Below are 12,949 nucleotides of genomic sequence, written 5' to 3' on the forward strand. Positions count from 1 at the left end.
TGCAGAACTATTGGCTTTGATATCCCACAGCTGATGAATGACCACACGTAGCCGAGGAAAGCAAAGCCGGTCTGGGGCTATGGACAGCCATAGCCTAGAAAAGAGATAGTAGTAGATGTTTCCAAGGACATAAATGGGTGGAAGGTGGGCAGTTCTTAGTAGTGTTCTACCCTTTTTCTACCCTTGAAAAGAGAATGAAAGGGAATGCACAGCAGTGCTACTGTCAGGGGAGCAGTTTGGTTCTGTTCTCTAAAGAGTATGAGTGCTGAAACTCAATGAACAAGGTGAATGAAATTAGGTGAATGAAAGGCAGGCTTCGCAGAGATTTAGGGAATGTTATTACAATAAGATTATGCAGACAAATGAAGTCTCATCAAGTAAAGGCTAGGTGTAAGTGTAAGCTACTTTACAAACAATCAGACATAAAATAGAAGTTCTTAGTTAATAGTACTGACTTGAAAAAGCAATTTGAACACACATAAATTTATTGCAGAGTTTTAACTTGATGCATATTTGGTGTCTTAGAGAAAAAAAAAAAACCTAGTTATGCATATGAAATGCCAAAATGCCACGTTAATATGAAACTTAATGGAACAATTATAACTGAGATCTAGATTTTCTTTTTTGCTCTGCATTTCTTGGACTGCCTTGTGCTTGCGTGCAGATGAATCCTGCCTCATTCCCTATGTACCATTCAGTATTTGTTAACATTATAATTTGAGAAATCAAGACTTGTATTTTCAAGTATATAAATGAGTCAATTTTGGTTGAAGATAATCATAATCTTTTAATTGAATTTACAGAGTTGTAGAAAAAGTGATCTATCATAGACACTTTAGCTTATGTAGATGTCAGAGTAAGGCCAATAAATGTAAACATCAGATTTCAAGGGAAACAGCCAAGATCCTTTTGCTCTGACTATGGTGGGAATTGTCATTTCTAGAGCTGGGGATATTTGTGTGGCTTTTTGGGTTTGTGGGTTTTTGGTTTTGGGGTTTTTTTTACTATTCTACCAAAATTTTAATAGGCTCTGAAAAGATCATCTTAAAACTTTAAGTCCAACGGATGAAAATCTTCTGAAGTTCTCAGGACCTTAAACTATAGATTTTAATGGACACTACATTCCAGCCATTTAGAGTGGTCTGTCCAGCAAGCATTTTAATGGAAACACAACTGTATACATATGTGCTTGTGTTAACTCCGTAATGACGCAACTGTGTTTGGATATCTGTGTGGATCTATGTTACCTACGCTCTATGTTTTCATGCATTTCTTCTAGGGTTAGACCTAACATTCAAACTTGGGAACATACTAATGAAAACTGAAATGCTAATGTTTTTCTTCTTTCCTTGAAACGCAGTGCTTCTACCCTTTCTTTCATATGAAAATGAGCCAACACCCAGGCCACACAGTACCTTCACAATGGTAGTTTTAAGATGTGATAACTTGTTGTTTACCAATCCAAAACCACTTCCAAATACTGGATAGGAAATATTCTCAATGTGTCATGCAGAATTTCCCTCTGGCAATAGTAAGATCTGATGTAGCAGAACTGAAACTCAACTTTCCAAGGTGGTAATGACAATTCTCACTCAGGAAGAACTAAACAGAAGACTTCAGCTAGAGTCATTTGAGATAGTATGGAGATGACCTTAGTCTGTTCTACAAGATTTCTAGTTTGTCTTTGGTTATATACAATGGGACTTGAATAAACAAAGTCTATGGGAATTAAAAAAAAAAACAACAAACAAAACAACAAATCACCATGGAATATTCTCAGCACATTGTTTCAAAACCTTCTAAAGTACCTTAAAAATGTTTTCTGAAACTTTTTTGATATGTACAGAAAGGATAGTGGTATGGTGGCTGTATATAAAGATTTTATTTCACTGATTTACAATGACCAGCTTAAACTTCCTATTTTTACTATGACATGTCACATTCAAACCCTTACTTCACATCAGTTACACATCTCCATTCACACAAAAAATACTACTACAACAGATTTTTGAAATTATAGAGATTGCTTTCAGTGTCCTCAGTAGGTTTGATAAGTTAAACAGAAATCATTATTTATCATCCAAGAAGTGTTTTTTGGAGAAAGGAGCTATTCAGCTAACTCTGTTGGGAAAAGGAAAGAACAGGAACAATGGGAAGAGCTGTGCTGAAGAGTCATACAAAATTACCTGGAACCTTTTATTTGGTGAATTGACTCTTGCTCGTGTCTAAAGGCTTGTGTCGGCTACAGCAGAAGTTGATTAGAATTTTTCTATTATTTCCTGGATATTAGGAGTAACCAACAATCCCCCGGTGGGAAGGAGGGTGTTATCAGTTGATATTTTCATGCCTATGTGAACTTGCAAAAGTAGAGACATTAAATACAAGCAAGAGAGAGATGTGCCTTGTACACTTTTTGGAATATGGGAATATGCCTACTGGCAGGAGCTCTAGAAGGTTAATTTCAGCAATAGATGGCTTGTGTTAATTACAAATTTCGAATTTGTAACAATATACTCCATCATTTCTATAAAACAATATTTAATATACAACAAACTTTCACCACATAAACACATTAAAAACACCTTTTTATAGTTCCAAGAATTGATTACAGGGTTCTCATAAAAACATTTTCATAACTAGAATCTTAATACAGAATGATTTTTTTTCTATGCCAAAATACATTTAGATGGTAAATTGTCTGTAGAAAAAGATACAGAGAGAAATGGGGTTTGCTGGCATGTAATCCATCTTATTTCATTCTTTCATGGTCAACTTTAAAGCAATATCTAAAATGTTTATCATAAAATACTTTATTGTTTTATCCAGAGTCTTAACCAGAAAAAAAAAAAAAAAGGGAAGTTAATTGGCTTATTCTCTGTTCCAGAGTCTCTCAGGCGTGCCCAGAACAGCACTTACCCTCTGTACATCCTACCTTGACCATAACTACCTGTGAGGGTTTTTTTTTGAAAGACATTAACATTCCCTTTGACTATAAGCTTTGGGTGCCCACAGAATGAAGTGTGGATTCACTATAATAGCTGAACTGCATTTACCAAATGCAACACTGGGGGGAAAAAAAAAAATCCACATAAAAACACATAGGAAGATTGATCACACAATTTTATTAGAGTCCTTTGAACAATTGCATTATGTTGTTCCTTTACTTAAAAACTCTTGCAAAAAAAGACATTGGAGTGGACTGGTTTCAACCCTGAGCATTAACACTGCATATCAAGTACTGTAGTAAAGAAGCTGGTTAAGTTTGTAGCACTAGCACAAGTCACTGATATTAATCCTCTAGGTGATCAGGTTTTTACAAAAAAAATACATAGTTTTCAATAAATAATGCTTAATTTTACAACTTTGATACAGCAATGTCATACACTGTTTTGACACATACTAAACTCTGCATGCTATATAGTCTACTAGAAGACAAAACTTTGCCATGCATTTTCTTTTCCTAGTGCTAGAAAACACTTTGTCCTCCAGTGCATTGCCTCAAGCAGCCTTACCATCTTCCTTCTCTCACAGCAATAGGCCGTGCACTGGCATGCAAAAACCTCAAGAAAAGGTTTCCCCCCCACCATCACTCAGACTTCTAAACAAAAGTACTTTTCAGCTTTTCCCCCCAAGACCTGGAGTGGCTATGAAAACTAATTTCATGTGGCCTTGAAAAGTCTTTGAAATTACATATTTTAAAAGTGTCATGCTTGAAAAACTGCTCTAAAACATTCAATTTCCCCCACCTGTGGCCATCATGCAACATCATCGAAATGTTGTAACCATCAAAAGTCCCACACTGGAAAACAGGCCTCCATTTTAAAACAGCCCACCAAAAAAAAAAAAAAAAAAAAAAAAAAAAAAAAGGAAAGAAGAAAAAAAGTATCACAGCATTTATGTAAAGACTCCAAAACGCCAACATATGTACAAGAGCAAAACCAGATAGAAATTGTAAATGAACTAACAATGGCATATAACTCTTCTCCCTGGCTTCACCAGGAGTTGAGGCAAGTTGGTTTTGGAGATAAGCAGGACGATGGAAACAAAAACAAATTGTGACAATGGGAGTTCCTGGATTAATCATTATTATTTGATCAAATTTCTTCAAAGGGTGAATCGATGTCTTGATTTTCTGGGAGGTGGGAATTACCAAAACCTAAAGCCCTAATTAATAACATATAATTCTAAATCAAACCTGCTTCTGAGCATTCGCAAGTCTTAGAATTTTGGCGCGCTTGCGCTTTTTCATCCTGCAAGATTGCACTTCACAGAAAATCCAGATGTTGTAGCTAACCACAAAAGAAGAAATTTGATTAATTAATAAGGATTGAAACCTCCATTCTCACACTTCCAGGTTGTTGTTCATCATTGAAAACCATTCACCCCTTCTTATCCATATTGCTTTAGGGGTTTCCTTGTATCTACAGAAGTCATTCCTTTGAAATTGCTGTCAATCACAATTTTCTAAGAGTTTTTAAAATATTCCTATCTTTGCACTGGCATAAGTATTGGGTTTTCTAAGAGAATCTCAACCCAAAGAAGGTATTACTTTTATACATGAAATATTACGAACTTTTGTTTCCCTTTTTGTAAGTCATTCTACACTTTCTGCACATTTGTGCTTTATATTGAATATAAAAATAGGTCTTTAAAACTCTATTTACTTTAAACTCACTAAAAAACTACTTGCTTGTGAAATTCTCTTACAAATTCACTGCATCCATGTAGAGAAGATAAAACTAATTAGGCAGTTAATTGGTATAGGTAGTGTGCAAAAAAATTAAGACAAAACAAAAACAATCACAGCCTTCGATGTGGGTGAGGGGAAAGGAAATAAATCAAAGAAATACAACCGTATAGTAGGGGAAATGTAAGGCAACTCATTGTATTAAGTTTTTGTTGGTTGTTTTTTTCCTGGCCATGCTTACAAATGAAGGTTAGGAGGAACTAAGACACCTATCCTGCCAGCAGCCCTTGAGGCGAAAACTCCCATTAAGCTCAATGAGAATTTTGGTTTTTTTTTAACCAGTGCAGGTTTAAGGCCTTTCTAGGTAACAATTGTGAAGATGTAAAAAGGAACTGGAACTTAATGAACTGTGTTGAATATCAAACACCTAAAAATTATATGGCCCTGACTTTGACCCCACACCAGTTTTACCTTGGTGTAACAACAGAGTTGCTCTTTCCTCAAACAGGCATGAGCGAAGAAGGATCAGACTGCACACATGCAAATCACATTCAGTAGACTTGAAGAAGTTTCATCTGAATGACAGTGAATGCTAAAGAGCATGTAGCACTTATAGGATGCTTGGAATGAGTCTTTCTACCACATTTGTGAAAGACTGCACTTAAAGGAAGAAAATATTTTAGTTGTGGTTCTTTTAAAAGGAAGAGAGGAAAAACATAATAAAAACAACATAAGGGTAAAAATGGTAAGTTTACAAAAATGTTCACTTTAAAATTGAAAAGAATCAGCATGTTTGATTAGGTTTTACATTGAGTTGACATCCTCAGTGTTAGCAAGTAAATTGTCTTTCCACATAAAAAAACCTCATTTTTCTCCCCTCTGTCACTGAGTCCCATTACACTTAGAGTAGTATTGTACGGAGATAAATGCAAAGAGTGTGGAAAAAAAGGCCACGGGAGATACTAAGCCTGCAAAAGGACTGCTCTAGCAGGTCAACAAGGATTCCTATGTACACTAAAAAAACACAAAAGGAAAGAGAAACGGAAGGTATGAATATTAGTAGTTATGACCAAAGCAAAAAAATACAAGAGTAGCTTAGCAGATGCTATTTTTCATGATTAGAAGATTGTTTTTTTACTCTGAGATCAGCAGGAGCTTAGGCATTCAACAGCATCAAACTTCAGCCCTAACAATGTAGTGGCTTAAATAGAACACTACCTAATTTTCCCTTGAGCAATATGCAACAATAAACTCTGAAATAAAAGAAACTCAACTGTCTGGACAAAAAGTTGTTTCCCTGCACTATATACCCTCACTCAAAATATTCCTCTGATATAGTATTGTATAATTCCCATCTAGAAGAAAGAAAAGGTATATTTCTGAGTGGGTATTATATTCTTTGACTAAAGTAGACCTGTTGCTCTTTTAAAATATGCCTGACTGCTCTATACTCGGATCCTTTCAATCAGTTATACTCGACTAATATTTTAAATGGTAATTTTAAAAACAGCTTCCAAAAATATACGCAAGTCGAAACTTTTGTAGGCTGAGACACAGACCTTATTACAATGCAAACTAAATGCAGCCTATATTTGACCATAATCGTTCATAACTCATCGAACATCTGTAAAGCACAAATGTTTAATGACACTGCCTATTATCACTTTAATAAACAAGGATGCATATCAGAAGGAAGGGACTGAAAGTACAAGTCCCCATACTCTCATGATAGCTTGAAGAATTACTAAGAGAATTTTGGCTCAGTTTCAAGACTTAGAACCTGATCAACTTACTCCATCACCCTAGCCCAAGAACGGATTTTCGATAGCAGGATAGTGAATAGCTAGGCTAGAGCACTTCAGTGTATCTACTTTCTTTCACTCTTTTGCCTTAGAAGAGATAAATGTCATTTGTTTGCAATCTGATTTCTAAGTTATTACATGGAGAACACACTAATCATTTGAGACCAAAAACTGAAAATTCAAGAAACTCTGTTTTATTGAGGACTATCCATTGCCAAGGATATCTTGTATATTGTAATTAAGTTTGTTTTAAAACACAGTTTCTCATAAAGAATTATCACAATGCAAGACATAAATTTGAGTTCCCAGATATGCTATATCTCTTTTCTGATAGCAAAGATTTAGGCCAAACAACTTTTATTTAGAATCATGAGTGTTTTATTATTATTATTATTATTATTATTAGAAAGAGATCAGATTATATTAATCATTTTACTACCAGTTTAACTAACCTAAAGTAAGATATCTCACCACTTAAATGCCTAAGAGTTGTCTTTGATTAAACATAACATGCATGCAGGTTTTAATGTTATGTTTTATTATGCCTTACAAATGTGTATGCAGGATTTTCATTTCAGCAAGTCTGAAAGCCTGTAGCAGTGGTTGCCACCAAAATACCAGCACAGTGAATTGTCCCTGTAAACAGCTGGATCATTACTTAGTGGAGAAAAAAAAAAAAATACCAATGCCTATCAGATAAAAAGTAAACTTTTCGAGAAACAAACTTCTACCTTGTGAGTCTGTTTATTGCCATCAGCAGTTCTTTCAAAGCGCGCAACTGAAATCTGATGGCTCCTACAGTTAAAAAAAAAAAAAAAAAAAAAAAAAAAAAAAGCACACTGACAAAGTCTGCTCACCTCCAGCAGAAGCTCGTACCCCCCCTTCCTTCCCACTCCCCCGCCCGGGGCGGCTCTCCCGCCGGGCCGGGCCGGGCCGAGCGCTGCTCTGGGGCGGAGGAGATGCAGCACCGCTGCTCCCAGCATCTCCGCCTCGAGTCTCGCCCAGGCTAGCCATCAAAAACAGGGAGAGGGGGAGGGAAAAAGAAAGAAAAAAAAAAAAAAAGAAAAAAAGAGCAGCGGAGAGAGGAGCGGGGGGCAAGCGGAGGCGGGGGAGAGCCCCGGCCCCCGCGGCGGCGGTGGGAGCGGGCACCCGGCCCCGCCGCGCCCCCCGCCCGCCTCCCGCGCAGTGGGATGGGGAGGGCCGGCGGGGCCGCCCCCGGGGACCTGGGCTCGGTCGCCGCCGGCTAGAGCGGGGCGGGGAGGGTGGAAAGGCGGGAGAGCCGAAAATCCCCGGGGCGAGCCGACCTGCTGCCTCCCGGCCCCGCTGACGGCGACCCCCGCCGCCCCGCGGAGGTAAATCTGTGGGGGAAAAGGGCGACGGGAGGTGGGAAAAAAAAGCCAGGAAAAGCAAAGCAGCAGCCCTCACTCTCCTTCCCCCCTAGCTACGGGCACGCACAACAGCCTACAGCTACCGCTCCTCCGCAGGCGAGGGGTGACAACATGGCATCTCCAGCGTTACTTCTACAGACACTAATAGCGATACGAGTTTCTATCAGTTCCAGCTGATTTATTAAAATTGTCAAGATACAGACTTTCAGCATTTAAAAAAAAAAAAAAAAAACAGGCTATGATGTTGACAGTGCACAAGTCTGCTTTTGCCATCATTTGCTACAAAATATGCAGATGGTCTGTACTTTAGATTATATTGCACAACATGAGAAACTTTTTTAACTATGTGCCTTTTTTCTTTTTTTTTTTTTTTTTTTTTTGCTAAAATCGAGAATCCAGTTTCATACCTTCCATCTGGGGCCCCATCCACATATCACAGCGTATGAGATACATAAAGTCCTACTATAGTACAGTACATATACAATCTTTTAAACTAAGATAACAGCTCTGAGGTCTATATCACCATTTTCAATAAATCTTTACCTACAAATATTGAACAAATCTGAACTATAGCTGTACAAAAAAAGTGTTTGTTTTTTTTTTTTAAAACCACAAGGCCTTTAGATGCAAGGATTATTTTTTTAAAATTTTAATCCTTTTAAAACCAGGACGTAACGTACCAACAAACTTGCATGCTAAAAACAGAGAAAAAAAAAGAAAATAAAAGGGAAGAAGTGCCTGAAAAGTCTTACTGAAAAAACACAGCAAGAATGTTCCCTTTTCACTGTACAAAAATACGCCTGAAAATATATTAATTTTTAAAAAAGACTGAGGTCTGTTATGTATCAAAAATGTTTCAATACCTTTTTGTACTGAGGTCTAGGCTGTCTGGTATTCAATCAAGGAGGTATAAGGGAACAAGTTACAAAAAAAAAAGTTGGCAAGTAGAAATCACATTTGTAAAACCATAAACAATTTGATCTGAAAAGTAAACTCTGATCTTAAGTCAGTTCAGTTATTTGTAAGCGTTTGTACAGTCTGCATTTTTTCAAGCTCCCTGCAGCTTTGTTAAGAATCGGATGCATAGAAGACATCAGTTTTCTCCCTCCAAAAAAAGTTGCAATGGTCCCTTTCGGAAAAAAAATAAAAAATAATAATAATCAGAACAGTTCTTTAAGATCTCTCACGGGAAAAGAAAAAAAAAATCCACAAACCCCCTTGAGTAACAGTTGTGCTGCCAAAAGACTTCTTTGCAGACCATCTTCCAGACTTCAATCGGAGACCGACAAGCTTCAAACAGCGCCTTCTGTATCATTTTTTTTCCCCCAGTCCCATTTGCCTTTGCTGTTGTTGTTGTGATCACCAAATGCAATAAAAATTAAAAAAAAAAAAAAAACAACACAAAAATTTAAAAAATAAAATAAAATCACAACTCCCGGGCTCGGAACTAACTGCGAGATTTTTTTTTTTTTTAAAAGAAAACAAGACTTTTTTTTTAATCATCATCAGCATCATCATCAGCATCATCATCATCAGCATCACCGGCGTCGCGCCGCTCCAGCTCCAGCTCCGCCGCTGCCTCGCCGCCCGCCCTCGCCGCCGCCCCCGCTCAGTACGTGAAGACCAGGTCGGAGAAGTTCGCCTCCAGCCAGTCGCCCGCGATCATCTCGCTCAGCTCCGGGGTGCAGTAGTCGGGGAACTCGAAGTGGGAGCCGAGGCTGCCCTCGCTGAAGGAGTCCAGGTCCTTGTCCACCAGCGAGAGGGAGAGGTTGCCGGCGGCGGCGCCCGCCCCCAGCTCGGCGGCGGCGTGGCCGTGCTGGGAGAAGTTGAGGCTGAGGTCGAAGAGCAGGTCGTCCGCCTCCTCGCTGCCGGCCGACGAGGTGGAGATGGAGCGGGAGGAGGCCGGCGAGAGGCCGGGCGGCTGCTGCTGCGGCGGCGGCGGGCCCTGCTTGGTGATGTTCTTGAAGCTGTAGTAGAGTCTGCTGCCGCCGCCCGCCGCCGCGGAGCCGCCCCGCACCTCCTCGTAGAGGCTCGCCCCCTCGGTGGACTCCGCCGAGGAGCTCAAGGTGGGGCTGGCCGGCACTTTGGCCACGTTGTACCGCCGCAGCTGCTGCGGCCCCGGCTCCTCGTCCTCCTCCTCCTCCTCCGCCTCCTGCTTGATCCGCAGCTGCAGCTCGTCGTCGTCGTCGTCGTCCTCCTCCTCCTCGTCCATGAAGACGCACTTGACCGTCTTGCTGCTCACTTTCAGGGTGCCGAAGACGTACTCGTCCCCCGCGTAGTCCCCGTGGTGGGCGGCTTTGGCTCCCGGCTTGGGGGGCGAGGAGGCGGAGGAGGCTTTCAGCTTGCTGCACTTCTTGCTGGAGCTCTTGGCGCTCTTGCTGCCGCCGCTGCCGGCGGGTGCGTTTTTCTCGGGACTTTGGCTGGCGTTGGGCTTGGCCGACGGGTCCATTTTGGGCTTTTTCCTGGGCCGGTATTTGTAGTCGGGGTAGTCGGCCATGTGCTTGAGCCGCAGCCTCTCCGCCTCCCGGATGAAAGGGATCTTCTCGCTGTCCTTCAGCATTTTCCACCGCTTGCCCAGGCGCTTGGAGATCTCCGCGTTGTGCATGTCCGGCGACTGCTCCATGATTTTTCTCCTCTCGATCTTAGACCACACCATGAACGCGTTCATCGGCCTCTTTATGTGCCCCGACGCCGTTTTGCACCAGTCCGGATCGCTCTCGTCCAACGCGACCGGGCTGCAAGCCATGAACTCGCCCTCTTCGGTGTCCATCGCTTCCCGGGGCAGGTTGCTCTCCGCCTCCGTACTTTCCGCTTGCTGCACCATGGTGGGCTCTCGCCGAAGCGCCGCTCTTCCCGCCGCGCCGCTGCCCTCCGAGCCAACAAAGCCGCTCCGCCGCCGCCCCCTCCCACCGCCGCCGCCGCCGCACCTTGCCCCTGCTGCGAGCCGAGCCGAGCTCTCTCCGCCGCGCTGCGAGGCGCAGCCCCCCGCGGGGCGACCGACCGACCGGCGGGCGGGCGCTCGCTGCCGCCCGCAGCCCCGGCGGCCCCGCTGCGGCCGGGCCGGGCTGGGGCGCGGCTGGGCTGGTGCGCTCGGCGCCGCGCTCTGCCCGTGCCCCGGCCTCGCGCCGCCGCCGCCCGCCCTGCCCCGCCGCGCCGCGCGCGCTCCCCCTTCTGCAAAACTCCCGGCTCCTCGCCCAACTAGTTATCAGCGTTTCATATGGGTGACATCACTCCCGCCGCCGGCCAATGGCGGCGCGGGGCCGCGCCCACCGGCACGCCCACCGCTTTTATCAGCTTGGCCCCCGCCCCCTCCTCCCCCGCCCCGCGCTCACACACCCCCTGCGCGGGGGGCGGCCGGCCGAGGAGAAGGAGGAGGGGGGGCGGCAGCCTCTCGCCGGCTCGTCCCTCCGCCCGCCCGGCAGGCAGGCAGGCAGCGGCGCCACGGGGGGCTTCGCCCGCTGGCCTCGCCCGCTGGTCTGCCGCCGGGCGCGGAGCGGTACGAGGCGGCGAGGGGAGAGGGTCGGCGGCGCACCCCCCCGCCCCGCCGTGGCCCGCTCCCCTCAGGCGGCGGCTCGGGGCGGCAGGGGGCGCTGGCGCTCCGCGGCCGCCGCAGCGGCGGCCGCTCCGGCGGGCGCGGGGCCGGGCGGCCGGTGCCGTCCGCGCCGCCTTCCCGCCGCGCCGGGCTCCGCCGCCTGCGCCTCCGCCGCGGGTGCGCTGGGCGGCCCTCGCCGGGGGAGAGCGCCTCCCGCCGCGCGGCCGCGGTGGTCGGCGGCGCGGGGCCGCCCGCGGCCCTCTGCCCCGCCGGGGCCGGGCCGGGGCCGTGAACCCCCGGAGGAAGGCGCCAGGCGCCTCGGTTCCCTGCCCCCGCTCCCCCGGGCTCGTCTCTGTGGCTCGTCGGTAGCGGACGGGGCTGCGGGGCCGCAGGGCAGGGCCTGGCACGCTCCTGGGGCGGGCGGGGGGGATCCGGTTGCCCGCGGCTGCGGACGGTGCGGCGGCGGCCCCCGCCTGCCGAGCGGCGCTGCCCGCTGCTCATCTGGGCCGGGCCAGGGCGGGCGGCCTGCCCGGGGCGGGGTGAGGCCCCCCTGCCGCCACCCCCCGTTCCCCGGGAAGGCGCGGGCTGCCCGCAGGAGGTGTGCCGAAAAAAGGGAGGTCATCGCACCCACCTGGAGGCGTTTCCCGCGTGGTGCAGGCAGAGGATAAAGGCGGTTTCTCCTAAGCAAGGGGTGAAAACTTACAGAGAGCGTCTAACAGTGCTGATTTTTTGTTTGTTTTCCAGAAAGCACCCAGTTATTCAACAGTGTTGTGATTATTGGAAAACGCCGGTAGCGGATCCAGCTATTCCGGATAATCCCATGTTTGTTTTCATTGCAGAATTTATGAAATCCAAAGCCGACGGTCTACTCATCTGTGGTCATTTTGCTTTGCAAAACGTGTGCTGAAAATGAATTCGCATACTGTTCTGTGGGTCCCTTTGTGTTTTTCTAGCTACCGTTTACAGTTATTAACAAGACAAAAGTTTAATAAGTTTTGTGATGGTTGCTGGCTGGATGCAGACGTGATGACAGGGAGAGGGATGAGCCCTGGCACAGCCTCTCCTCTGTCAGAGCGCATCCTATGAACTGGTGCTAATGGGGTAGCAGGTCCCGTGGTACATCATCCTCTAATTAGCACAGTGGTTCATTTTCCTCGGACCACAGCAAAATTGCTGTGTTTGGATGATGTGACTATGATATCATAGGGCTGCAGAGTGACTAGCACTATTACAGGAACAAAAAAAAAAAGTCACTCACCTCTTCTAGCTTTATGGATACATCAGGGATACCAGGTCTCAGCTGGCTTGTCAGGAGTCAGGAGGAGTTTGAAGTAGACGAGAGGCAGATACGTAGTATCGTGTGGCTTCCCCTGCCTGACCCCAGCTGGGTGTACAGAGTAGAGGGAAAGGAAAGGGCATAGCTTCAGAAGGTTCAGTGACTTCATTGTAAAGGTAGATTTTCAGAAATACTGCTCTGCCTCTCCATGAGTGCCCCCAGGAGGAATTTTTCCTCTGAGGCTTGCTGCCACCTCTCTCCCTC

The 12,949-nt window shown here is 45.4% G+C and overlaps 1 protein-coding gene across 1 annotated transcript; it reads right to left on the reverse strand.

Annotated features, from left to right (window-relative positions):
* Positions 1–2,373: 2,373 nt before the first annotated feature.
* On the reverse strand, positions 2,374–11,051 carry SOX11 (SRY-box transcription factor 11). The gene has a single exon (XM_075049199.1). The coding sequence runs from the start codon at positions 10,699–10,701 to the stop codon at positions 9,487–9,489; it is 1,215 nt and encodes a 404-aa protein (XP_074905300.1). The 5' UTR covers positions 10,702–11,051; the 3' UTR covers positions 2,374–9,486.
* Between the last annotated feature and the right edge of the window lie 1,898 nt (positions 11,052–12,949).

The sequence above is a fragment of the Buteo buteo genome, chromosome 17 (genome assembly GCF_964188355.1).
Source record: "Buteo buteo chromosome 17, bButBut1.hap1.1, whole genome shotgun sequence".
NCBI classification, from domain to species: domain Eukaryota; kingdom Metazoa; phylum Chordata; class Aves; order Accipitriformes; family Accipitridae; genus Buteo; species Buteo buteo.